General features: G+C 56.0%; 4 protein-coding genes across 4 annotated transcripts; 2 read left to right on the forward strand and 2 right to left on the reverse strand.

The window, feature by feature from the left end:
- Nucleotides 1-2596: 2596 nt before the first annotated feature.
- VOLCADRAFT_119651 (uncharacterized protein) lies at nucleotides 2597-6815 on the reverse strand (the record flags this gene model as incomplete). Its single annotated transcript, XM_002957266.1, has 9 exons — nucleotides 2597-2644; nucleotides 2847-2891; nucleotides 3137-3206; nucleotides 3625-3858; nucleotides 4293-4506; nucleotides 4793-4946; nucleotides 5788-5835; nucleotides 6347-6444; nucleotides 6572-6815. Coding segments are annotated over 9 exons (1155 nt in total), but the record flags the coding sequence as incomplete, so codon positions are not given.
- Nucleotides 6816-7580: 765 nt separating this feature from the next.
- On the forward strand, nucleotides 7581-13945 carry VOLCADRAFT_107614 (uncharacterized protein; the record flags this gene model as incomplete). Its single annotated transcript, XM_002957230.1, has 11 exons — nucleotides 7581-7594; nucleotides 7690-7920; nucleotides 8569-8718; nucleotides 9457-9603; nucleotides 10163-10213; nucleotides 10657-10820; nucleotides 11224-11303; nucleotides 11683-11726; nucleotides 12429-12578; nucleotides 13066-13214; nucleotides 13726-13945. The coding sequence occupies exons 2-11, from the start codon at nucleotides 7777-7779 to the stop codon at nucleotides 13943-13945; spliced, it is 1299 nt and encodes a 432-aa protein (XP_002957276.1). The 5' UTR covers nucleotides 7581-7594; nucleotides 7690-7776.
- A 413-nt stretch (nucleotides 13946-14358) lies between these two features.
- On the reverse strand, nucleotides 14359-16535 carry VOLCADRAFT_98362 (uncharacterized protein; the record flags this gene model as incomplete). The annotated part of the gene is made up of 3 exons (XM_002957267.1): nucleotides 14359-14472; nucleotides 16087-16416; nucleotides 16521-16535. The coding sequence occupies 3 exons, from the start codon at nucleotides 16533-16535 to the stop codon at nucleotides 14359-14361; spliced, it is 459 nt and encodes a 152-aa protein (XP_002957313.1).
- Nucleotides 16536-17882: 1347 nt separating this feature from the next.
- On the forward strand, nucleotides 17883-25417 carry VOLCADRAFT_77540 (uncharacterized protein). Its single transcript, XM_002957231.1, has 14 exons — nucleotides 17883-17921; nucleotides 18224-18472; nucleotides 19066-19176; nucleotides 19863-19994; nucleotides 20284-20395; nucleotides 20795-20859; nucleotides 21122-21208; nucleotides 21546-21659; nucleotides 22064-22192; nucleotides 22461-22571; nucleotides 22892-23092; nucleotides 23462-23572; nucleotides 23885-23947; nucleotides 24217-25417. The coding sequence occupies exons 1-14, from the start codon at nucleotides 17916-17918 to the stop codon at nucleotides 24277-24279; spliced, it is 1554 nt and encodes a 517-aa protein (XP_002957277.1). The 5' UTR covers nucleotides 17883-17915; the 3' UTR covers nucleotides 24280-25417.
- The last annotated feature ends 349 nt before the right edge of the window (nucleotides 25418-25766 follow it).

The following is a 25766-nucleotide window of genomic DNA, read 5'->3' on the forward strand; positions in this document are numbered from 1 at the left end:
GAAGCTGCTATGTCTGGTATTTTACTCAACAACTCTCAACCGCATATCACACGCTGCTTTGTGTGTGTGTGCGGTGCTGGAAAATTTTTAATGTGCGATCACGTGATTTTTTGTTTATCGATGCATCGCTCATCCCTTTGTTGCTGTTGTGGAGCTTTTTCATTATACATCACTTTCTTTGTTATTATGCTCGTCGACTGGAGCTTGCGCACTTGCTCATACCTGCAAGTCCTATGGCTCGCGCACCACACCCTGCTGGTATAGTGGTGGCGGCGGTGGTGTCGCCGCTATTGTTTCTGGGCCGCGTGTGGAGCAAGGGGCACGCCATGTCCCCAGATTCCTTGTGTCATTGAGCGCAGCGGAACCGGCCGTACCCATGCTCACCACGACGGAGTCAAGCCCGGCGGAGCTGCGCTTTGAGTGATTCGTTTGGTTGTGCTGTTGTAACGATTCATTGCCGCGGGGTGTGATTGACGTGGTCTTTGAAGTTATAAAGCGGGGGTCGCACGCACGTGGACAGGTGTTGCGTTCATTGCACTACTTCCGACCAAGCAGAAGCATTATTTCCAGTACCAGAGCATACGATGGCCCTTTAATTTACATTACATCTGCATGTTTCCTATTTACATGACCCCTGGTTGGCTGTCGTTGGCCATAGTTAGATCTCGTCAGTTGGTTTGCGCCTGAGACAGGGCCACCTACGAACTCTGCCCATGGAGGGCTGATGGAGTTTTAGTTCGGGGAGGTCATGGAAGGTTGATGGCTATGGCATGCACGGAAGTGTCTGACATCGGCGATGTGGATATGGATGGACGGGCACTGCCTAGGGCTACATTAGGGCCGCAAATGCAGCGTAGATGCATCACATGCTTGGGGGGCGCGGGTTCGACAAGTGTATGCCGGGTAACAGTCTCGCCTGGAGAAGGCAGATGGGCGTAAGGGTGCATGTGCCACATCAAGGCAACAACTGCGGCTCTATGCATTGTATGTGGGAAATAGTTTTCCTCTCGACTGGATGGAAATTACTGGACCCCATCGGAACGGCTCTCTCTGGGCTTGATGGCAGCATGGTGTTCATATGCTACTGATTTTTGGATGTGCAGGCAATGCTTTTCTCGTTCAGAGAAGTTTTCCAGAAGATGATGTCCTGGTTGGTTTCGGATCTGTAGGATTTGGCGATTTGGGTCTTATGGGATTTCGCGCTAACGGCGGTGACAAGGGTAAACTGCATGGTGGTGATATCTAATGGTGATGATATATAGCGGGGAACCGCCATGCTGTAACATCATCAACTTCGTTGAGTCTTCCCTTCGCAGTATCTTAACTCTTCCCCGGTTGAAGCTCTGCTGTTAGTTACAGTGACCTACGAACCTTAACCAACACTGTGTCATCCGGACTCGACCGGTACTCCCAACCGATTACCTAACCCCACCCCGCTGGAAACCCCACATGCTCAGCTCCTAGCCCGTATAGGCTTTTAGCCTATCCCTGCGTGTCCGCAAATCATCCCCCAACAAACTAACACAAAAAAACCTCCCTGTCAAGCAACTGCACTAGCAAATATTTGTTTCCTTGGCTCCAACCCCTCAACTACAAAAGCCGCGATAATGCTACCAGTCTTGTCTCTCCCCATCGTCCCCCAAACACAGCTCACCTTGCCCCCCTAACGTATCCTGTCCCCTATTCGTGTTGACTCAGCGACACACACACACATAGTCACACCCCTGCGGCTCTCGGCTGCTTAGGAAGGGGAAGGCGCCCCTTGCGCCCCTCTCCCGTCCGCGTGAGAGACCTTAGGCGGTCTTTCCGTTGGGGCTGGGCAGCAGTCCCTGGCCAGTGTCAGACCCGGTCAGATACTTATACCTTCACACACGCCACACACACACACACACACACACACACGTTCCACTTATAATCTCCTACCCCGCACCCTTGACCCCCAAAGTCTTTCCTTGGCATCAGCTTCACTCGTTCGTGGTTCGTCTTCCCCCCCTTGCCTTCCCCCCCTAGGAGGAGGTGGCCATGCCCGGGTTTGCGTCAGCAGTCCTTGACGCCCTCCCCCTCCCCGTTCACCCCCTCCCCGTCCTCGGCTGGTAGTCCTACCAGTGCCGCACTCACCGCCCACAGCTCAGCGGCTAGACGGGGGTTGCGAGCCGAAGACTGCGCGAACGGGCGAACGGAGGTGTGGATAGGCAGATGGAGGACGGATAAGCTTCGCAGGCAAGGCTGAAAGCTTTGGACATACATACATGCATACAAACATGTGCACATAGAATCCACGGTGAAGCCGGCCCCAAAAACATATTATTGGGTTGGATCAAAGGACTTGGCGGAGAGCAATGACGAACGTGAGTGGCCAGACAGCTCGGCGGATGTCCTTTGATCGGGGTGGCTCGCAGGGGAAAGGAGAGTGCATGTGTGTGCGCTCCCCGCCCTCCCTCCCACCCTCCCTCCTACCATCAACTACCCAAGCTCCGCCCAATGAGGACCGCGGCGACCTTTCCCTCCCAACACTCCCCTCCTTCCGCCTTTGACCATGGCGCACTTCACTCCCCCCTTCCACCCGTCCCCCCCGTCTCCCGCCTCAGCCGCTCACCGAGGGGGTCATCTCCCGACAGTCGTGAAGGAACAGAGCATCGCGACCCTGTCAGCAGGCAGCCCCAGTGGGACAGAAGGGGGAGGTGGATGGCGAGGGGAAGAGGGGGGAACGAAGAGGAGGGGGCGAAGTAAGGTTGGGTCCTAGAGGAGCAGGATGGGAAAGTGGGGAACGACAACAAAACACACACACACGTACATACACGCGCGCACTTGCGCACACATATGTCCAGCCGTACAACTAAGCTGACCTCGAGTTCCGGGTCGCTTGCGGCGAAAACTACCACCTCCGCGCCCTGAGGAGGGAAATGTAAGGGTGTAAGGGTGGGGTGAAAGGAGGGAAATTAATATGCAGAACGGCCCACTTTAATGATGAGGAGAGCGCGCAAGAGAAAGAGAGTAAGGGCGCTTAGGAAATTAGGGAGGAGAACGACGAGGAGTGCGAGGAAAAAGGTAACCGGACCCAAACCGAACGACCTATGGAGGAGAAAGGTGTAAGGCCTCGCCGAACGAGTCGTATTCCGGTCCGTACTTTCCGTACCTGCTGGGGTGTACGGAAGAAAGGTCGCAACGGCGTCTTAAGCCAGTGGGCCCAGGCCGGCAACAGATACCTGGGTGGCAGCGGATCCGGAACCGGTTCGATGAGGGTTGGTTGGTCGGTTGGTTAGTTAGTCGGTTGGCTGCTAGGAAGCATTCTCTCCCAAAATGGAGATGCGTTGAAAACGACGGCGAGTATATGTGTGTGTGTTGGGGGGCGAGTCTTGTGTTCAAGATGGAGTTGGGGCCGGTGGTGGGGCCGGGGAGGAGGGGGGAGGAGTTGGGAGTTAAGAAACGGATTCCAGGTAGCCCCCCCATTAAAACCAAACCAAAACACACATGCACGCTAAGTTGCTCGTGAGCCAGCCATCCGCGCCATTCCCTGGTTCATACTCGAGGCGCCGTCCCTTACATAACACACATAAACACACACACGCCCGCGCGCACAGAGGAAACTACCTTCTGCCCAAGGAGAGCGCCCACCTCGCTCACCGGAATATACCCGTATCCACCATTCCCGGACTGACTGCATAAGCCCCAATACCGCGGCGGGAGGAATGAAGACCACTACCACCACCACCACCACCGCCGCCGTCGTCGTCGTCGTCTGGGCTGGCAGCCATTCTGTTCGTGGGCGAGAAGTTGCCGTACCCGTGCCCATACCGTCGCTGTAGCTCCGCCGTGAAAAGTACGTTGCACAGTTTGGACCTGGCGTACTGCCACCACCTGGGGGGTGGGGGGGAAATGGGTGCGGGGTGGGGGCTGTGGGCTTAGCGTGTTAGCGTGTGAGTTAGGCGGTGCTGGGGGGGGGGAAAGGGGGGGGGGGGAGACGGACCACGAGCGAGTGACGGGGAGGGGGGATGCAAGTACGGCAAGTGCGACCCTAGCGGTAACCCAGCTTGGAGTCCTCTTCCGCAGTCGTGTAACCCACACGGCCCGTAACCGCCCGCGGGGAACCTCACCCCCGTGTGACTAACGAGCACACTCCCAACGCTCCCCTACCACCTCCATCAATCCAACCCAAACCCATCAGTGCCCTGGGGACCCCTCCCATGACCCGGGTGGGGCCCCTTCCCTCTTCATTCGCCCCTTCCCCCCCTCTCTTCCCCATATACACACACACACACACCACCCTTGTCCACGGCTTCGAGGAATCGCACCAGTGGTGGGTGTCATTACGGATCGCTTTCGCGCCATGTGGCCCCGAAACCAGCGACAGCGACCCGCCGTAATGGGCCCGACTGGCGACATTCACAATCCGCGACCCGTGGGTCATGTGGGGCAGTAGCAGCCGCGTCAGCAAGTACGGCCCCAGGTGGTTGGCTGTTAGGTGGCGGTCCGAGCCGTCATTCGCCGGAGAAACACCCATAACACCTGCGATATGCAACGAACGACAGGGGCTGCGAAGTCGAACAAATAAAACACGCCGTACATGGAATATCGTACGGCACATGGCACAAAGGACTGGAATGATATGTGAAGTGCTAAGGCGCCGGTGCCGAACGTGGTACCACAGAGCCCTCTCCCGCCGTCCTCTTGACAGCCTTGTTTCACGCCATGGCTTCCATGGAGACCCGCCCCCCCCCCCGGTTTCCCCTCCGGGCCCCCCCCCGGCCCCAAACCCCCACGCAAGCACCCGACACACTAGCAGATCTCGCACCCGCGTTGTTGACCAGCACATCCACGTGGCGCGGTTGTCCCGGTCCTCTGCCAGGTGTTGCCGTACCAGCCGACAGCTCAGTGGATTGTTGTCGTACAAACGCACGGATTGAGCTAAAGTCCTGCGGGTATGGGCACCGTGGGCCAACGCGCAGCTCAGGCCGGGGGCAGGGGGATTGAGGAGAAAGAGGAGGTGGGAGGCGAAAGAAGAGGTCGTTCGGGATTCCATACACTTCAGCCTGGGTCAGTTCTGGACCACGTCCCGGGCTTCAACCCCCCAGGGAAAGGCTGTATGTATGTATGATGTGTGGGACAGGGGGTTCATATCTTCACCCTGCGGCCGCTACCCGGCAGACCCTGCCTTCCCCGGTATTTCGGGGCACCCTCATCCAGTCAACCAAGCCAACTTCTCAGTGGATCGCTCAGGTTCCGCACCCACCACCAGCATCCAACGGAATCTGCCGGATCGACGGCGGCTCAACTCCATTACTGGTCAGCTCGCAAGATCACTTTATCCCAGGTCACCATCGTCCATCGACTAGGGGCATTTTTACCTTCCACCATTGGAAGAATTTTCGACCCCGACAGGTCTCGATCCCGGAACCTCCGGGGGCATCATCTTTACCAGTAGTGCATGACCTAGTATAGCCTATGTAAGTATGAAAGTATGTATGTATGCAAGTAAGTAAATGTATTGGGCAGCGGAGTATCAGAAGGTCCCAAGATTACCACCCGCGGAGGGAGGGCTGCGGCGGCGCCAACCCCGGTGGTGGTCTTCTGGCTGAGAGGCGGCTGCGCAAACCCCACCCGGCGGGAGGGGTTGAACGGGGCCCCACCGGTTTCGCGCGGGTCCCACTCATATCCCCTCTTTTCCTCCCTCCTTCGCATTAGCCCTCCATCCGTGGACGCGCGGCTCTGGTGCAGTCACGGGCGCCGTGGGGGTCATGTTCCCCGCATTTAAATTCGAATTGGGCAGGGATTGCCGTGACGTCGTACCTCTAGATCTATCGCCCTGCAGGCGCAGCTGCCGGCCAGGCCTTCAGCCTGAAGGATTCCCGCTCGGCCAGGGACGAGGGAAGTTGAGGTATAGGGGACGCAGGCGCGCCAGGTAAATTCGAAGAGAGACACGGACTACTTAGGGTGGCGTGAAGAGTGAATTAGCGAGTCAGTGATGTCTTTTGCATGTGAAAGGCTTTTTTGGGTTCAAGGGACGTACGCACCGCCTGGCGAACCTGGGTACCAACCCCCGGGGGCTAAATGGCTATATAGGGTTTGACACCCCGATGACTAAATCCGGCGAATATATAGCCACATGAAACAAGCGCACGAGAGCAGACGACGCGCAGATCTGTTCACCTTGTGAGCTATCGACACGAGCCACTTCATCAACTCCTTCTTCTTCTTCTCCTTCTTCTTTTTTCCAAAACGCGCGCGCTCTTCCCCCACGCGGCCTCACCCATCCCATGTCCTACGACATTTCATGTCGCACCCCGGGAGGTCAGTGTGCGACAGCCACCTCCCTGTTCCCGAGCAGTTTAAACTCACGCACACCCACCCTTAGCGCGGCAGCCGCTTCCTCGCATGTGGCCATGTTGCGACACGCCATGACCACGTGGGCCCCGCGCCGCATAAGGCCCCGCGCCACCTGCAGACCTGTAGCAGGTGCCAGGTGTGCGTGTGCGGACTTTGTGGGCTGTGCGGAGTGCGGGGGGGGGGGTTTAGGGAAGGAGCGAGGTGGTAACGGCTGTACACGCTACCCTAGGTTGTGCAGTTCACTTACCGATGCCGCTATTCGCCCCCGTGACGATGCAGTACTTGCCCTCCATCAAGCGATCCTCCGAAACCATAGTGCCGGAGGGGACTTCACCTTGGCTGGTAATGGTGGTGGTGGTGGTCGCATCGCCTGCTGTGATACGAGCTCCAACGGGCTGCTGCTGCTGCTGCTGCTGCTGCTGCTGGGCTGTGCAAGTGCCAGCGGTGCCAGCATTGCCGGCTTGGCGGCCAGGAGGAGCGGGCGCCACCATAACGGAGCTGTTGCGCTCACAATTAGGGTTTTGGAGTCCCCTCCCGTAGCTCCTAGTCCAGTTCCTCAGCTGATGGTGACCTGCCGGAAAGTCTTTGCGTGTTCATGATGGATGGGTGGGCATGATGATGGGCGATGTTTAGCTTCTGAGTTGTTCTTTTTGGGCTGGTGCTAAAATGGAGTACTTCACTCAGTCCGTTAGTCAAAAGAGGCCTGACCTAGGATAAAGTGTAGACCAGAAGGCGCAGCGGGTGTTCCTGCGAAACCCGGCGCTTCCCTCTCAGTCAACTAGGGGCATCCCGGCAGTCATATTTTGGCGAGAAGTCGGTGAGCCACGTTCCTCCGTGCCCCCCTATACCTTCCCGGGCGCTCACAGGCAAGTAGTAATAACAGGTCTGTCCTCTGAAGCCAGATGGAATTGCCTCGTTTCTCAAACACTAACTTGCCCTGTCTCCGCAATTGGGGCACCGTCGCTTCTCATCATAAGCGGTTCAATTCTTTACTTGCTAGACGAGTATAATTGCAGTCTTTTCGTCATAGCTTGAGTCGGGCCCACTTACTGCCAGCAACCGTACTCACGCAGCTTGACTTTTTGCAACAAGTCTCATGTGTTCGCGTGAGCTAGTATTTGTTTCCGCAAGGAAAACACAGGTTGGGGCCGATCGGTGCAAAGCTGATGGGGCCTTATGCTTAAATCGGTCATCAGGTGGTATCCCGTGCGCAAACGGTAATTATTCTTTTTTAGAACAGCAGTCGTTTGTTAATAAAATTTACACCAAGGTAAGGGTACTTGTTGCCTTAACCTGTGCCTTGCAATTTTTGCAGAAAAAACGCCTTCACGTTTCAATATGTCCGAAACCTTCCTTATTCCCCAGAACGGGTCCCGGAAATCGAATTCATCGTTTGCAGCATCTCCTGAGCCAGGCGGGGCGAGTGCTGAGGAGCTAGCCGCCAAGGAAAACATGACCGAGAACGGCAGCGGGGTGGCCAAATCCGCATCCTTCCTGGACGTGCGCAGCGTTGAGGATGCGGCCGGAACCCCTCCCCTCAAGCGATCCAAGCTGAACACGGTGGTAAATTTGCTGGAGGCTAGGACGGCTGTACAGGTGCGTGATTCGACATGCTTGATAATACTGGCATAATAACCAAACAGCATATGTAGATCTGCAATTCTGCAATATGTTCATGCAAAATTTAGCGAAGGAATGCCCCGTGCAGCGCATCATGCGTGCAAGGCGGGAAGTTGTTACAACGTCCCTTTTCACAACGGTTGCATCCGACTTGCCAGTTGCCTTCCTAGAGAACTTTACTGTGCAAATCAATGTTTACATGTCAAAGGTCCTTGCTACAACAACTGGAACTGCACCTAACCAGAAGTGCACCCACATGTATGCAAAGCTCAATCCGGTTCAGTAATGCTCACATACACGTGAGCTTCTGCATTCAAGCTATTCACCCACTCCTAGTTTACCTGTTAGACGTGATGACTAATGCCGGCATGGCAGATGGGTTCTGACTGAGCCGTGCTCTGCCAGCTCACCTGTTAACCCACATCTCCCTCTTTCCCCGCCCAGCGTTCTGTCCGCCCAGCTAACGACCAACTCGCTTCAGCTTCAGCTGTTGCTAGCCTGGTCTCAAGTCCTCAATTGCCCTTCCTTACCATTTCAAGTTTAAGTTGAAGTACCCTTACACATATATCCCAAACCCAAATCCGATTCGTTACCACCATCGAACCCCCGCACCTGCTCTTCTAGGAGCATGAGAACGAAGTTGCGGAAGTTGTCATCGTGTGCGAGCCGGAGCAGGCCTCCCTCATGATGGGCGGCCTGCACCCACGCGGCTCTCTGTTTGAGCGCCCGGTCAACATTGATACGGCCAAGCAGCAGCACGGGGAGTTCCGCAAGGTAGGCCGTGTCTGTGCGGAAGGCGCGCATGGAGACGTGTGTGAGTTTCTGTACCGGGAAAACCTCTCTTCACGGCAGCCCGGGTGCCGATAGGTGGTCTAAGGGACGCCGGAGCAGAGGAAATGCAGTGTGCAAACGCGCCACCCTCCCCCGTGGCGTCACAGGCTTGACTAAGTGTCCTATCCACACACACCCACTCCACCCCTACACTCTCCTTGTTAGTGAGCCTGGGAGAGAGGGGAGGAGTACGGCTTTAGGGATGGCACCGGACTGGCCCTGCATGACGCATGTCGTCAAATGCACATCGTCATGGTCGCGGAATAACCCCTCACCTGCATATGCAAGTTGCGGCTCGGACTGTAGATACTGACACAAATCGATTGATTACTGGACAGGCTCTGAAAATGGTAGGATCTGAAAGTTAATAAGTCAGTCAAGGAACTTTGCCCTGTTATGCAACCTCAACTTCACTTGTGATTTGAGCTCCTTCGGATCCGGGCCCTCAGGCAGTTGTTTCTTCGACTAATGTATTTTGTTCCCGCTCCGGGCCCTATGAACCCGGCCTCCTAAACGCCACATGCTGCCGTACATCCTAATACGCTGACTAACTAACTGAACCCCTTACCAGTTTGTGCGCGTTCGCACGAAAGCCGCTGAGCGCTGCCCGTGAGCACTACATACAACAGACTTGCCAGCCACCTCATCCCCTGTCACGCGTTTATGTTTGTTCCCTGCCAGGTTCTTCGCGAGCACGGTGTCCGTGTGTTGACGGTTCGTGAGATCCTGGCCTACCAGGTGGATACGAACATGTCTGCCCGGGTGGACTTGGAGGAGCTGGCGTTCGGGGCACTCACGTACGAGATGGCGCCGGGACACGAGCTCGTGGTGAGCATGTACTGTGATAGCGCCCCTCTTAAGTGGACGTGGTGTCTGGTCTCATGATTGGGGGAAGAGGAGCCGAAGCTGGGCGTGACCCGGCCCGACCGCGATTTCGTGTCGAGGTTGGAAACGGCGGTTTCAAGGTGGTTTGAGGCGGTTGTACAAAATAGGAACTTTTTTGTCCGGGGCCCCCGGGCAGCCGGGGGGGGGGAAAATGCGGGGTTGAGCAATATGAGTGTACCGTGTTTTTCCCCTCTAGCCAATATTGCCTGTGGAGTTCTTCTGCTCCTGGGTTTGCGGCAGCCGATTAGGAATATGTAAGGGGGCCGCGCCCGGCAGAAGAGAGGCGGCATCGAGCAGCTACCCACGCATTCATCGTTTACCGGTGTGCGGCCTTTATTGGCCAACACGCGTACCACTTCGCCACCTGCGTACTTCGCCATCCCGGACGACCGTCCGCTGCCCTTCGAAGCCGCGTTCGGTGTCGGTGTCGTGTTTTACTTTGGGAAGCTTGACTGCACATGACGACTCTCTCACCACATGACGGCTCTCTCGCCGCACTCAGGCACTTGCGGAGGCGGACCGTCATTACCTGTCCGACGCGTACAAGCGCGAGGTGAGATCGAAGACGCGGGGGCGTCACGACACCGCGGGGTGGTGGTGGTGGTGGTGTGTCAAGTGAAAGCAAAACAGCATCAGCAGTCAGGGGAACACTACGTGCGTGTGCGTGTATGTGTGAGTGTGTGTGTATGTGTGTGAGTGTGTGTGTGTGTGTGTGGTGACATCTCTTGAGTTGCGTTACTCTCCGAAGGTGTAACGAGAGCCCAATATGAACCATCATGGGGGGGATCTTACAGGGGGGAATTCACGCCCTCCATTAGCTTACATGCTACTTGAAATTAGATTACACACGACTCCATGTAACATTAGATTACACACGACTCTCTCCATTAGAAATTATTTTGTGTGATCCCCGGCCGTGTTGTGTTTCCTTTCAGTGCTTCCTTCGCTGCAACATTGTGTGTGATGTGCAATTGGCTGATTTCCCCCCCCCCTCAGGTGATCAGCCACATGAGTACGACACAGCTGATCGATACGGTGATGACCAACCCCACTGTATCGCTCCTGCCATCGTACCGGGACACGGGTCTTACTGCGTCGTACAGATTCGAGCCCCTGTCCAACCTTGTCTACACTCGCGATCAACAGATCACCACCTGCAAGTGCGTTTTACTGCCTCAGGGGGGCCCTTGTGCATGACTGGGTGTGGCGTTGTGGGGAGGGACATCCACTTCATCACGTACCCCCCTTCGTCTCGCGTTATGTATGTCCCACTAGCACTAGCACTAGCATTAGCCCTAGCGCACAATTTCGACACAGCGACATTGAACACGTATCTCGACGAGCTCTGCAACCAGGTCAGGACCTCAGCTTCGTTCTTCCACCGTGGCCAGGGCGAATAAAGGCAGTCAGCCGTGTCCTCGTGTCAAGACGGCCGCTTTGGAGCTCCTAGCTGACCCTGGATGGGAAGGGGAATGATGGACTCATCACGGTTCATTAACCTTTTCTTCACGCCTTCCCTTTTCCTCCGTGCCGTGCCGTGCCGTGTCCTGTTGCGGCACGCAGGGGCACTGTGATGGGTCGCCTCCGCAGCGCACAGCGGCAGCGGGAGGTGTATGTGATGCGCTTCTGCTTTAACAAGCTGGGTGAGCACCGCGGAGTCTTGGTGGTGGTGGTGGGGGGGGGTGCAGGCACATGGGGCGGGATTGGAACGGGGCGCTGGGAAGCAAGGAAAAGCCACGGATGGAGGGCTGTTGTACAGCTTTGTTGTCTCTCCCGCGCGTCGATTGGTTTATCAGTCCCCAGTGAGTCGACAGTGAGACAGACATCAGTGGCATCACCGTCAGCATGAGCATCCTGAGTCTCGTGCCATGAGAGCCGCGGACCCTCATAGCCGTAGACTAGCTGGGGGGCTTGCCTACTCCATGACTCCATAGCCGAAGAAACAGGACGACTGCAAGCGGCTAACCGGTAGCCTTGGTCGTCCTCGTCCTCCTGTGCACATGGCCCTCCCCTCCCCTGCAGGCATGGCGGTGGCGGGAGAGATTCGCGACCCGGGTTTCCTAGAGGTGGGCCGCCCGACCGGTGGATGGGAATATGAAGGGAGGGAGCCCCATCGGGGGTACGACGAAGTACAGGCGATTGACGAAAAGAAAATACAATAATAAGACGGATAATACTCCAAGATTAGACCAATACTATTGGACAAAGTGAGGGGTTGAGACCTGATGGGGGGGTGGGTGAGGCCGAATTGGGGGGAAGGGGGAATGGAAAAGGGGAAATGGGATCGGACGAGGCGAAGGTGCGAGGGAGGTGGAGGTGAGTTGTCCCGAGAGACGTCCCGCGTGGGGAGTCCAGGGGCGGAAAGCCGCAGCTGGTGGTGGTGGTGGTGGTTGCGCGAACCGCACGGGCTCATGTCCCCTGCCCGCTCCGCAAAGCCCTTAACCACGCGTCACTGGGGGTTCCCTGCGCACGCACACGACACGCACATGCTCGCATAACCGACAACGCACACCGGCATCCGAGTTTCCGCAATCGAAGAAATGATAATCGACTTCGTTGCCGAGCCAATTGCTGTTTGCGGTTGGTCGAGACAATCAAACCTGTCTCTTCAAGCATCTATCTGCATTTGCGAATAGCCGTGCCATGGTGCTAGGCTTTCCTGACCTGATGTTAACAAGTTCTAGTGATAGTGGTAAATAGTACCATGCAATGAAATTTCATATTTCATTCCCTTGTTGTCGTCCGCTGTGACCCTTGTGGTGCTACAGGGCGGCGACTTCTTCCCCATGGGGCCCGACCTGGCCATGGCGGGCATTGGACTTCGCTCCAACCTGGCTGCGTGCAAGCAGCTCATGGACGAGGACCTGCTAGGTACTCGCCGCTTTGCGGTGGTGCGGGATGACTTCGACCAGCACCAGGTGTGTCGGTGTGTTGGTGTTGGCGTGTTGGTGCTTCTGCATGGGATTTTGTCGTTAGCTGAAGGGCCCGCGTCGGAGATGCGGAGTCTGGCTGGATCTTGGCCCTGACAGACGGGGATTAGGGATTATTAAGGGCAAGCCGGGGGACTGTGTGCTTGGGGGGGGGAGGCCAGGGGCTCAGAAAGGGTGTTTGCCCGTCCCGCCCTGCCCCGGTCCCCGCTTATGCGCTTTTCCTCCAGGGCTTCCGCCTGCATGGCCTTTCCAACGTTCCCCTATTCCCCTCTCCTCACTGCTCACTCCTTTCGTAAGGCCGCTCCATCTTTTTTCCCTTAATCGTAATGCTGCGCGCGTTGCCTCACCGTTGCACCATTCGTGTCACGCATGTCTAATAGCAGTAATATTTTAAAGGTTCACATATCTGTCGTAGTCTTGCGACGGTCGTTTCACGTTCCTCAGTCGCCATGGTCCTTTGCCCCTCGCTTCCCAGGATCGCATGCACCTCGACTGCGTATTTTCCGTGTTGTCGGACACGTGCTGCATCATGTTGGCCGACATCATGGGGGAGGACTCCCCGACTCGCCGACTGGTGGATGAGTACACGCGGGACCCCGAGACTGGAAAGTACAAACTGACCAGGTGTGGAGAGATTCAGGAAGGCTGGGAGAGGGAGGGGATAGGATTGGAGAGAGAGGGGGGAAATGGCCAACGAAAGAGAGAGAGAGGTATCGACAGCACCTCTTGAGGACGGCGAGGAGAGAGGAGGAGGGCTCTGGGGGCGTGTGGCCGGGGGGAGAGAAGTCGAGGATGCGTGTGTGAGGAGGGCTCTGGGGTCCGCTGCTGAACGCGCATCGCGGAGGATGTGGTGCCGTTACCGTAACAACGTCTTTCTCGCCCGCTTAATCCTTTTGCCCCTGCTGCATCTCTGTTTCATAATTACCATGTCCAAGAGATATCTCACACGAACGTCGGAAGGAATGTTATGATTCGGCCAACATCTTGTCGAGATACAAACTTGTGCAGTTTAGGTGCTTACCTTAGGCTGGTGTTTTCATACTTACACTCGAATGTGATTGTTTTTTTCATTCTTATCATGTCTCCTAATTCCTCCGTACCTCTCCTGTCCTGTCCTGCTCACCTCCATTCTTAGGGAGGGTATTGAGTTCTCCGCCTTCATCTCTGGCGAGGGCTACCACATCATCCCCATCTCCAACGAGCACCAGCTGCAGTACGCCTGCAACGTGCTCAACCTGGGCGACTCAAGGATCATCTCGGTGCACGCGCAGAGCGCCCGCCAGATTGTAAGGGACCCGCACTTCACTGGCGACGTGCAGGCGAGTAGCACCCGGTGTGCATGTGGTTGCCCTTGAAGACGCGTGTGGGGCGCTGTGGCACCTGTGTGTGGGGGGGTCAGGAGGAGGTTCGGACCTGAAGGAGGGAAAGAAGAAGGTGAACAAGACGGCGGACTCTATTGACTCGGGCCTTCGGAGGTCATGGAGTACATCGGGGGGTGGGCGAGGCATCTCAGGACTGGGATGCGGAGGCCGGGAGAAGCGTTGTTTTGCTCGGGTCCCCTTTTCCTCTCCCTTTCCCTACTTGGAGATATGCAGCCAGGCGGTAGTGGTAATGGGTGCCTTGGGATTATGAATTCGCGAACCGGCCGCTTAATTCCTCCACCAATTTCTGATTGAAAGCGATGGGCCACCTTAACTTTACCCGCTTTATTTTGACCGCATTTTTTCTAAATTGGTGGTTCTCGTGCAGGTGATTGACTTCTCGTCTATCACGTCCATGTACGGCAGCGTCCACTGCGCTTCCCAGGTGGTGAAGCGCGTGCCTCGGACGAGCAAGTAGGGGGCGAGGACGTGTCACTGCCTCTAGCCAGTGGCTTAGCGGCCTGTTGGCAGAGGAAACGGAAACAGGAAAAGGAAATAATTGCTTCGGCGGCGCGGGATTACGTGGGGCAGGGCTGCTGGGAGGCCTTTTTGGCTGCTGCGCCCTCTTCCCGTGTGATGGCGCTGTAGGGCTTCTGTTTCCATTCGGGCGAAAGGAAACGGGACCGGATGAGCTCAGGCCTTTCCCCAGCAGAGAGCAGCTCGGAGCGAGGGCGGATGTGAGGGGGGCGAGATAGGGACGAGGCGAGGCTGGGACCGGTAGTGGATGGTTCGGACACCGGCATTGCGTGGCGAGGAGATACGTAGCGCGATTAGTAGCGCTAGGAATGAGGGCAGGAGGATCTAGGAAGGTGCAGGAGGCCGCTGTGACTGCTGCTGCTGCTACAGCTGCTACTGTTAATGGTAAGACCACAAGATGCTGATGTACGACGCGAGGGGTTTCGGCGGGTTTTGTTGTGGGGGCCGCAGGAGTGATGCGTGTGGACGTCGGTGGACGTGGAGGAGGATAGAGGAGCGACGGGACCTGGAGCGAAGTGCGAATGCCGCTGGGGGAGTGTTTTTATCAATCGGGACAGCCGTGGGTGAGGGGGCTGTACTGCTCGAACATCTTTAGCTCCTGCTGCCGTGACGACGTGAACAAATTCACGGATGCACTTTGCAAATGCACTTTCCAAGCCGCTGCCGGCAGCCATGTATTCCATTTCTCCAGTTTCTCCATTGGTTCCGCATATAAACGGCACTTCTGTGGCGAAGTTGTTTTCTTGTCCGCCCAAGTCGTTATATTTTTTATATTTTTGTCCTGGAATCCTATTTGGGATACAGAGGTGCTAGGCGGGGAACCCCCTCGCTCTACTGGGGTAAAAGTGGGTGGGGATTTACGAACTGGAGCTTCAGTGATATTGGTGGTCTTTCTTAGGGTGCGCTGTGTGCCGCAGTTCTTCTTGCGTTGCAAGGGCACCGTGCTGCGCTAAGAGCTGAGGGATGCCGCAATAGAGGAGCCTGAGTACGCCGTGTGTGTGTGTATGTATGTATGTATGTATGTATGTATGTATGTATGTGTCTATATGTGTGTTTTTGGAGCTGAGGGCTCTGTGAGCGGTGGTGGACGCAATTCAATAGTTATGAGACCCGAAAGTACGCACTGGCATCTTGACTGATCTGGCGGGGTCACAGCAAGTAGTGGCCCCTCAATGGCCCCCATTTCCCGTTTTGGCATTTTGAGCTATCCCTCGCCTTCGCTTCCGCGGGCCTACAGTGTTACCATGGGGTTGCTTTTCCCTAGTTCTGGCCTCAGCGCGCGTCGGCCCCCAGAGGTTCAAGCAAGGGGGCAAGGCGAGCTGCTGGTGTCAAGTAGCGGCCATCAAGACGGATTTGTCCTGCGAGTGGCACCCTGCCCTGGAGCGGGGGCGCAGAGCCTTGTTCGCATGTACATGGAGAGGTATAGGTGCACACAAGAGAGCTGCGGCCGCTGAGAGCGCGGAGGCGTGCGTCTGCAGCAGGAGCCATCTCAATGTTGAATAAGGAAAAGTACTTGTGGGGGGAATCACCGCGCTTTTGGCGCTGCTTAGGAGAGGGCAGTAGGCTGGGGGTGCTTGCCGATATGGCCTCTTCCTCACCTTGCCCTGTTTCATGGATCCGAGCTGCAGCCTGGTGTGTTCAGCACTTACGATATGCACGACGATATGCACAGCGACGGCCGGTGAGCGCATGGTAACATCGCACACCTTACCAGCCGCAACGTTGTCATCCCGGGGTGCAGGAGCATATAGCTGCACAGACAGCTGCTGGTGCGCGGCAGGATGTTCAGTCGCTTTCTCTATGGCGCTGGAGACGCGTGAGGCCAACTCGTCAAGCAAGTGTTCCGTGCGACATTTGGCGCTTTCGATGCGTTGTAGTGGCTGTAGGGCTTTGCCCTCCATGCTGTCATGCACAGCACAGCCGAAACCCTCCATGGCATGCGCATGAGGGGAGGATGGACATCTTTGCAATTATGAGACTTTGCGCTTCTTGCGCAGGCGCATGGATGATGCACCTGTGTGACTGCGCGCACCTCGCCTAGGTGCATGGATAAGACGTCCATGTCAAGGAAATCAGGTTGCATCAACAGGATCTACCTGTTTAGTTACCATGCATTACGGCGTAGCCCCGAGGGCGCGTAGCGATTAAGTTCCCGGGACCCGGGAGTTCGGGAAAAGTGTTGCGGCCTCTCGACTTTCACCGCTGTTTTTAATCAAGTCTGCAGTCCTTCTTCGCAATAGAGCAGCAGCTGAAGGGCCCTGAAAGCCTGTGCTTTTAGCCATGCTGGGATATTGAGGGGAGCCATGTTGCGGTGGGAGCCATGTTCGAGGGACGAAATTAATGACAGGAATTAGCACAGGAGAGGAAGCGAGGTCGGCGTTGCCAATGCCTAACGTTGAGCAATGCCTAACGCTGCAGCTGCGGAGGCTGTGGTCTTACGAAAACCTCCCTCTTTTAGCCAGGCTGATAGTACCGGTCCAAATGTAACGCACATTGAGCCAGCACGTCGTTGGGTCTATCGCTAGGGGTGCGGCTCCCCACGCCTGCAAAGCGCGTCCCCTTCCAGTAAGAGATTAGCAAGTAGACGCGTCGAGAAACACCCCTCTGCGGAGCGGGAGAGCCGTGGGCCCCTTTTCCCTGCTACTAACCCGCCTGAGACCAACATCGGGCTTAGCTCAGTGTCACAACTTGAGCTTACATGTGCTGGCAGGTGGCGCTATAAAAGTACGTTGTCGTAACGGCCTCCTGCAGCAGGAGCGGCACTGTCAGTGTGGATATGACTGCAAGTGGCTGTCGCGTAGGGCCACGAGCTTTGCATGGCATGAATGATGAGGCCTTCTGCATTTACTATAGTGTAAGTCTGAACTAAGAGGTAGCTCGTCGGTGCTGCGTGGCATAGTGAGTTCGGCTGGAAGATGCGGAGAGTGGGGTTTTGCTTGGCAGGCGGGGGTCACAAAGCTACTTGTGAGGAGGCAACCTGCAACAAATACGGATGATTTCATGAGGGCAGCAAAAATTCCCCAAAAGGAAGTGGGTCGTGGCATGTGTTCACCCGCAGGGCGCAAAAGAAGCAGCTCAACATGGCAGGCTCTACAGTTATTAGAGGAAGTGTGCAGAAGCCTTTATGAATACTTGCTTCATTGAATTAAGCAACTTTGCAGCTTGAGGATAATGGTCCGTAATGAGATACCATGCCAGCAGCCATTCAGCCTAAGCATCCATGGCTTACATGTAAAACATTTTGCGTTAGTAGATAATTGGTATTTCACACCAATTGGGACAAGCTTTGGTAGCAATCATCTGTGTACGGCAGCATTGGCGTTACATGTAAGAGAACTTTGAATGCCTACATTAGAGGCTTCTCCATCTTGAACCTGTGGACTGCTCTGGAGGTCGTTACCATATCGTCTTACTACCTCTTTTGAAAATGCAGGTAGGATGTCCACAGGTCCAATTGCTGACGCCGCAGCCGGCGAGTCGATCCCTGGCCACGCTTAGAGCACGCAACCTTCCTCGAGTAACTGAGTGCTGCTATACGTACATCAGAAACAGATCTGCGCGATAGCTGGTGCAAATGTGCTTGGCTTGCGCCGCATCTCACTTGCGCGTCGCGCTGTAACGCTTCACAACCCTCCTGGATAAGCAGCCTACCTTAGAATTTCCTAAACCAATAATTTTTCATTCCCATGCAAAGCCACGCTATTATTTTTGTTTGATCACTTTCGTCGCTTGCAGACCCAGATGCGTCGCTCCGGGCGTTGCTTCAGTGGCCGCCAGGCCGGCTCACGTCAGCTGCTGGTGCCGGCTAAGGGCGTTGCTGGCGGTCGCAGCCGCGTTCAGGTTGCCGCTCAGGCCGCTTTCCAAAAGGTGCTGATTGCCAACCGTGGCGAGATTGCAGTTCGTGTCATCCGTGCCTGCAAGGAGCTGGGCCTGCAGACCGTAGCCGTCTACTCGATTGCCGACAAGAACTCGCTCCACACGCTGGTGGGTGGAATTCAATTTTACATGTTGGAAGGCGGCCGGGGAAGGCGTTCCCCTCGAGGCATGGTACCTTGCGCCCCCCGGGTTGCGACTATTGAGGTTCTCTGGCAGGGCCACCAAAGTGTCACTTAAGAGCGAACTCAGGGACAGTTCGCTGCATCTGGTTCACCTCGGCCATTCCTTGGTCGTATCGGCTGCATGCGTTGGTACGACATGGAGACCTTGGCTTGTAACCGACCCTGGCGATCCGGTGGTTAAGGGAGACTGGACCATTTTTTCTTGAGCGACCTGCGTTAATTCGAATCCCGAGAGAACGTGTTGTTCTGTCCGATCAAGTTACCTTTTGTGCGTCGCCCCACTGTGGTGTTGGTGTCTTGGAGCTCATACGAAACGTAATTTGTTACGAGGAGATGGTCTCCTCTGCGTGTATCACGTGCTCCGAAACCACCATAACCCTTTTTAGCCCCTTCTTTATGTCCCCCTCTATACCCCTCCCTCCATCTCTCCCCCCCTGGCCTTCATCTTCTCCCTTTTCCCCCCCTTGTCCCTCTCCCCCCTTTTCTCCCCTTCGCGGGTCTATCGACCCGGCCATCCAGTTGGCTGATGAGGCGGTGTGTATTGGTGACGCACCCTCTTCGGAGTCGTACCTGAACATTCCGAACCTGTTGGCGGCGGCGGTCAGCCGGGGTGCGCAGGCCATTCACCCGGTAAGGAGTTGCCGGAAACCGTTGGGGGACTGGCGGGTCAGCGCTCAGTGGGCGTGCTGGTCGGTCCATTGTCGTTGTTGTGATTGTAGGGATGGTGGATTAGGTGGTCAGTTGTCGTTCGGTTGGCGGCAGTGCTTTTAAAAGTGGTTACTAGGTGGTGACCAAGTGGTTACTGAGAAATTAATTCCCTTCCAGAAGGTGGTGTCACTAGGAAATGTTTCGAGTCACCTGCCAGTATTATATAATGGTGGTGGTCGCCTGGTAAACAAATATTTGACGCTTGGGAGCAGTGGTGCTTCACTGAGCTCGGCTCGGGAACGCGTTGCCGTACATAAGAGTTTGAAGTCGGTGAAAGCTTGCTCAGATGGCTTGTTTGTTCATTAGAATTTCTTCAAGTGAAGTCGGATCTTAGGATGCAAGGTTCTAGGGAGCTCCTGTTCAGCATACTCGCCGGGGATAACATTTTGCAAGGTGGTTACCTGCAGAGGGAAACCCCTACCACAGTAACCACTTGGTCACTAACAAACCACCACGGTGAAAAAGTTTTAAAAACACTGGTTGGCGGGTCGTTAGGGTTGGATCCGCAGATGATTTAACTCTGGCCCTCGCTTCCACATGTCCCAATTGGTATGTCTGTATATCTGTCTGTGTGTGTGTGTGGTTCTCCCCGTGTCACATGATTGCAGGGTTACGGCTTCCTTTCAGAGCGCGCCGAGTTCGTTGAGATCTGCAACGACCACGGCATTGAGTTCATCGGTCCCAAGCCGGTGCAGATTCGGCTCATGGGTGACAAGTCCACCGCGCGTGACACCATGAAGGTATTATACGGCATGTACTGCAGAATTGTACGGTATGAAGTCAAAAGAATGAAGTTTGCTCTAGGGCTCTTGCTTTGCTGGTTTCCTGTCCCTTCCGCACCCCTGTTTTCACAGCAGGCCAGGACTCGTTGATTGTGCGTGAGCGTGTGTCCCGCGATTGAGAACTACTGCTACTGCTACTGCTATTGCTACTGCTACTGCCTGTTCCTCTGTTTTTGTTCGCGAGGAGAGGCTCGCGGTTCGCGCTGACTGTCCTCTTTCACCGTGGATGATATTCCCCGTGCTGCAGAAAGCCGGTGTGCCCACGGTGCCGGGCTCCGAGGGCCTCATTCGGGACGATGCAGATGCCCTGGAGAACGCCCAGCGCATTGGATATCCCATCATGATCAAGGCCACTGCCGGTGAGGGGGGGGAGGTGTGAAAGGGGGGAGGTGTGAGGAGGCGTAAGGCGGGGGTGTGGGGGGGAAGGAGGTGAGGGCGATAGCTGGGCGGGAGAGGAAGGAGGTGAAGGAGGGGATGTGGCGCAATGACCAGGTTGGTTCACAAGTGTGTGCATGGATGGTTGAATGGACGTACGGACGTACGGACGTACGGACCTCTTGGCTTATCCGCGAATTTCTGATCTGATCATCATGTGCCTTCATTCATGCGGTGAGTTCAATCGGGAAAAGCCCTTAACCTCCACGGGGGCCTTATTTCCTTTGAATATGAAATAGATCTAAGGATTCCCGTAACATACACACTGATGAAAGCATGTGTCATTTGCCCGTTTGTAACGCCTATGCCTCACTCCACTCCAGGCGGTGGTGGTCGCGGTATGCGTCTGTGCACGAAGGAGGAGGACCTCCTGCCATTGTACAAACAGGTATGGATATGTACGACAGCTAGCTTGTGTCGTACGCCGTACAGGGTGCGCTTTTAGCACGTGTGAAGGAATCAAACACATGTCATGCGGCCAGGCATCACCATCTGTCGCGTCAGAGCACAAGGGTGTGAGATCATGTCTCCATGGAACTCGCCCGATCTTCTTTCCCAGGTTTGCCTCCCGGCCCCCAACACACACGAATTCACACGTCCCCCGATTGTGGCCCCCCCCGCGGCCCGCCCCCCTCCATCGCATCCAACAGGCGCAGCAAGAGGCTGAGGCTGCCTTCGGCAACGGTGCCGTGTACATGGAGCGTTTCGTGCAGAACCCTCGCCACATCGAGTTCCAGGTGTGTATGTATGTGTATATGTGCGTATGTCTATTTATTTAAAGGTGGAAGGGGAATTTTGAAATGGTGTTCTACGTTGTAGGGGTAAAGAGGGGATAGGGGTTTGCATCCTGATGGCATTGTCGGACATGACAGGAATGGTCGGAGGTTATCCAATACTCGCAATGCTCCCCGTGAACCCTTGCCGTGTGACGTCCCACCCCACTCCCACCCCACTCCCACCCCACTCCCACCCCACTCCCACCCCACTCCCACCCCACTCCCACCCGGTTCTCACACGGGGCCATGTCCGCCACCATGGTGATGATGATCATCATGACCATGATGCGCACATCAGGTCCTTGCCGACAAGTACGGCAACGTCGTACACTTGGGTGAGCGCGATTGCTCCGTACAGCGCCGCAACCAGAAACTGATCGAGGAGGCGCCCTCGCCCGCCCTCACTCCCGAGGTGAGTTCTTCCCTTCCCCCTTCCCACCACACTACCACTACTGGTAATATAATTGTGCTTGGCAGCAGCTGTGTGCATATCTGTCGTATTCGAAGTATGTATGTATGTACGTAATGGGTATATGCAAACATAACCCAAATTAAGATCCATATCGCATCTGAACAACAGCTGTTTCCCTGACTCGTAGTAAGGAAGAATTTGATTCTGTCGGGAGCGGAAAGGAAAGTGGTGTAGGGGAGAGCGCCGCGCCGTGACCTGGGGAGCTTCCCTGCCTAGGGAATCAAATTATAAGAACCTTCTGGATGCTGTCGCGCCCTCCATGACCCTGCCGGGCCCGTTTTCCCCCCCCCCTTGCACACACCCCCCCCCCCCACACACACACACACATTTTCTCCCACCCACAGGTCCGCAAGGCCATGGGTGACGCGGCCGTTGCAGCCGCCAAGGCCATCGGGTACGTGGGTGTCGGCACCATCGAGTTCCTCTGGGAGCAGAAGGGGTTCTACTTCATGGAGATGAACACACGTATCCAGGTGAGAGCCCTCAGGCGGCTCCCGCAGGGCCCCTGACTGGTCCAGGGGGGATGGTTTCGGAGGGAGGGAGGGATGGTTTCGGAGGGAGGCAGGGATGGTTTCGGAGGGAGGGAGGGAATAGGGGCATCGAGCTGCTGCTGGGTGGTTGTGTGGGTTGCGCTGATGCAGGTTGAGACTGTTATGACGCAGCTGCGGCTTATGACAGTACGGCGGCGTACGGCGAATTGCTACTCCAAATCGCCCCCGCACCGCCCGCACTGACCCGCAGGTGGAGCACCCCGTTACGGAGATGATCACGGGCATTGACTTGATCCAGGAGCAGATCAAGGTGGCCATGGGCGAGCGACTTACGTTCACGCAGGAGGACATCCAGTTCAAGGTGGGCTGCAGGCCGGGTTATGTGTGTGTGTGTGTGTGAGTTTGTGTGAGTTTGTGTGAGTGGGGGAGGGGGGGAAGGGGGGAAAGGGGCTGCAAACGGGAGTCGTAGAAGAATTAAGCAAGAGCGTGCGTGTGTATGTGCGTGTGTATGTGCGTGCGTGCGTGATGGAATGTTAAGGAGGGATCTGAGAGGAGGAGGCGGGCGGGAGAGGTCGGAGACACGGAGCGTCGTCGACCCTTTGTGGTGGTGTAGCGAAGCCCGCCACTCTCCCCCCCCTCCCACACACACACGCAACAATGCGCACACGCACACGTGGCCAGGGTCACGCCATCGAGTGCCGCATCAACGCGGAGGACCCCTTCTTGAACTTCCGTCCGGGACCGGGTCGTGTGACCACCTACCTTGCCCCGGGAGGCCCCCATGTGCGCATGGACTCGCACCTCTACCCCGACTACCTGGTGCCGCCCAACTACGACTCCCTGCTGGGCAAACTCATCGTTTGGGGTGCGGACCGCCAGCAGGTGCGTCCGCGGGGGCTTGGGGGTGGGGGGAAGAAGGGGGGGGAAAGAGGGGGGGAAGGGGGGGCTTAGTTGAACGCGACGGATAAATAGGCGGGGCGAACTCGGATTGGATGAGAGGGCTATGCGGGGTGTCATGTCTTGTAGTGCAATGTAGTGTAATGTGGGTAAGTAGGTACTACCTTTATTAGTAGATCATTTAGTAGATCATTTATTGCTCCCCCCCCCACCACCAGTGTGTGTGTACTCTTCGCGCCTGCCTGCCTCTCATCCTTACCCGGTCACCTCCCCCACCCCCCGGTCTCACTGGAATATCCCCCGGCACCTGCCCCCCCCTCCATACACACACACGCACACGCCTACATCGGCCAGGCCATCACCCGCATGTCCCGGGCTCTGGACGAGATGGTCATCACGGGCGTCCCCACCACCGCCTCCTTCCACAAGCTCATTCTGCAGACCGAGGCCTTCAAGCGAGGAGAGGTGGGGGGAAAGGGCGGGGTGGGGAGAAGAGATCCTTCCTGGTAGCCACTCCATTCAGAAGATACGGCTCTTTTTTAAAAGTTTTTCACTAATGTACGGCACCGGTGTGTCTCTTCCTGTTGTTACTGTGATGATGAGCATTGCTTTACCTGTCCAAGACATGCATTGCTGCTATCGCTCTGAGACTAATCCACCCACCATCGGCGCGTAGTCCCTTTCATTCTGGTGTGCCTTTCACCGGGTCGAAATAGCTTTTTGTGCAATATCGCTTTCACCACAGTACGTCTTTTTGTCGTACTTGTTGTCGTACAGGTCGATACTGGCTTCATCGTGAAGCACGCCGACGAGCTCAAGGAGAAGCCCCAGACCCCTAAGGTAAGGTGGTGGGATTGGTTGGTTCGTTGGGTTCGCCTTTGCAGGTTTTGCCGATGGAAGGCTGCCGTACTGTGTTCGTACAGCGAGAGAATTCCACTGTTGTAGCATCGTGCGTCATATCAATAAACCGTGTATGTATGCAGGCCATATGTCAATTTCATTTTTGGTGCATTATGTTTTGCGCACCAATTCGTATGTATGTGTAATGTTTGTCGGCTCTGTATGTACGTCGCCTGTGTCCCCCTCGCATGTGTTTTTCTCACTCACAGGTCCGTGCCCATATGCGGGAGATGATCAAGAGCCGGAAGTCCAAGACCGTCGTCAAGGTCTAAATACGCAAAGTAAACTCGTAGCCATTTGCAAATGGCGATAGGTGGTGAGGAAGGTGCTGCGAGGATCGACCCACCGAGTAGTCGGACACTGGTCACCTCTGGCCGTGTGACGGCACCGGCACCGGCGGAGGGGCACCGGCGGAGGGGCACCGGCACTGGCGTTGAGGGCGCGTTGCCCTCCATGCATGATGTGCTGTGCTAGCTAGCCGTCATCTCCGTCATTGCCGTGTGTCTTCGCTTCCGTGAACATCTCTGCCAGTGCTGCTGCAAGGGGCTTCGCTTTTCTGTGGGGTACTTGGGGTTCGAAATTGTAGGAAGCGTTGTTGAGCAGCCGACGGGCGAGCGTAGTCTTACCTGTTGCCTCTTGCTGCCTCTCCTTCGACCCTGACTGGTTTTGGGACGGCGGAAAGAAGAAGCGGACGGCAATGACGTTCATGCATGTCCAGTGATGTACGGCGCGGTGGGTGACTGGGTGGGTGGGCGCGTGGAGCGCACGAATTCCCCTCTGTCGGTGTCGAGGGGCCGTGGGGGAGGGGTATGGTGGCGGCAGAGTCTGCATCCTCATCTGCGCTCTGCCATTGCGAGCCCCCTTGTCCTTGAGAGAGAGAAGGTCCACCTTTCCACGTCTGGGCCGCACTATCGAGGCGGGAAGAGCGGGGACCTTAATGCGCTTTCAAATGCGACGCATCTGCGACCCATGGGTCGGCTTAAGGAAGCAGCAACCCGCCTGGCGGCACGAGTGCGTGCTGGCCGTACATATACTCTGCATGCGGGTGGACGTACGGCCACTATACATAGCGGCGCTCCTTGCTGGGCTGACTGGCTGTACTGCTACTGTGGGGGAATGAGGATAAAAGGGACGAAGAAAGTCGTGGAGCTGCTGCACTGGCTAGGTTAGGGCGGGAGTGCGCCTCGGTCTGCCGCCGATTTTGGTCACCGTCTCAGGGGCAGTCGATGGTTCCTTTCGCACGTGTGTGCATATGTATGATTGTGTGTGTGTGTGTGTGTGTGTGTGTGTGTGTGTGTGTGTGTGTGTTGTCGCGTGTGATGTGTGTTCGTTTACATCATCGTCACATCAGGAAGACGAAGAAGAAAGGACGAAGAATTTCGCATGTATATGTAACTTGCATGTTCTATCAAGATCTTGCGTTTCTTCTTCCGCCACACCAAAAGAGCGAGGTTACGTAAGGTTCCCGTTCCTATATTGTACGACAGACTCCCGACCTTCTCCCGCCGAGATTGAAATCCAAAAACGAGTGCGCCACATCAAAATCTAATCCGCAACAGCTCCCAGGGAACGAATATGGATATACCATAATAATACCATCCTATCCTGCTGCCACTGCCACTGCAGCTCTCGTACAAGTTTCAAAACAATTCTATTCAAAACTTGTCGAGGCGAGAATCATGGCTCAGGTGTCGGGCCTGATCAGCCGGCAGCATTTGTGGCTTGTGGAGACGCCTGGTGGCTTTTGGCAGGTGGTGTG

Source organism: Volvox carteri (genome assembly GCF_000143455.1).
Source record: "Volvox carteri f. nagariensis unplaced genomic scaffold VOLCAscaffold_71, whole genome shotgun sequence".
Lineage (NCBI taxonomy): Eukaryota > Viridiplantae > Chlorophyta > Chlorophyceae > Chlamydomonadales > Volvocaceae > Volvox > Volvox carteri.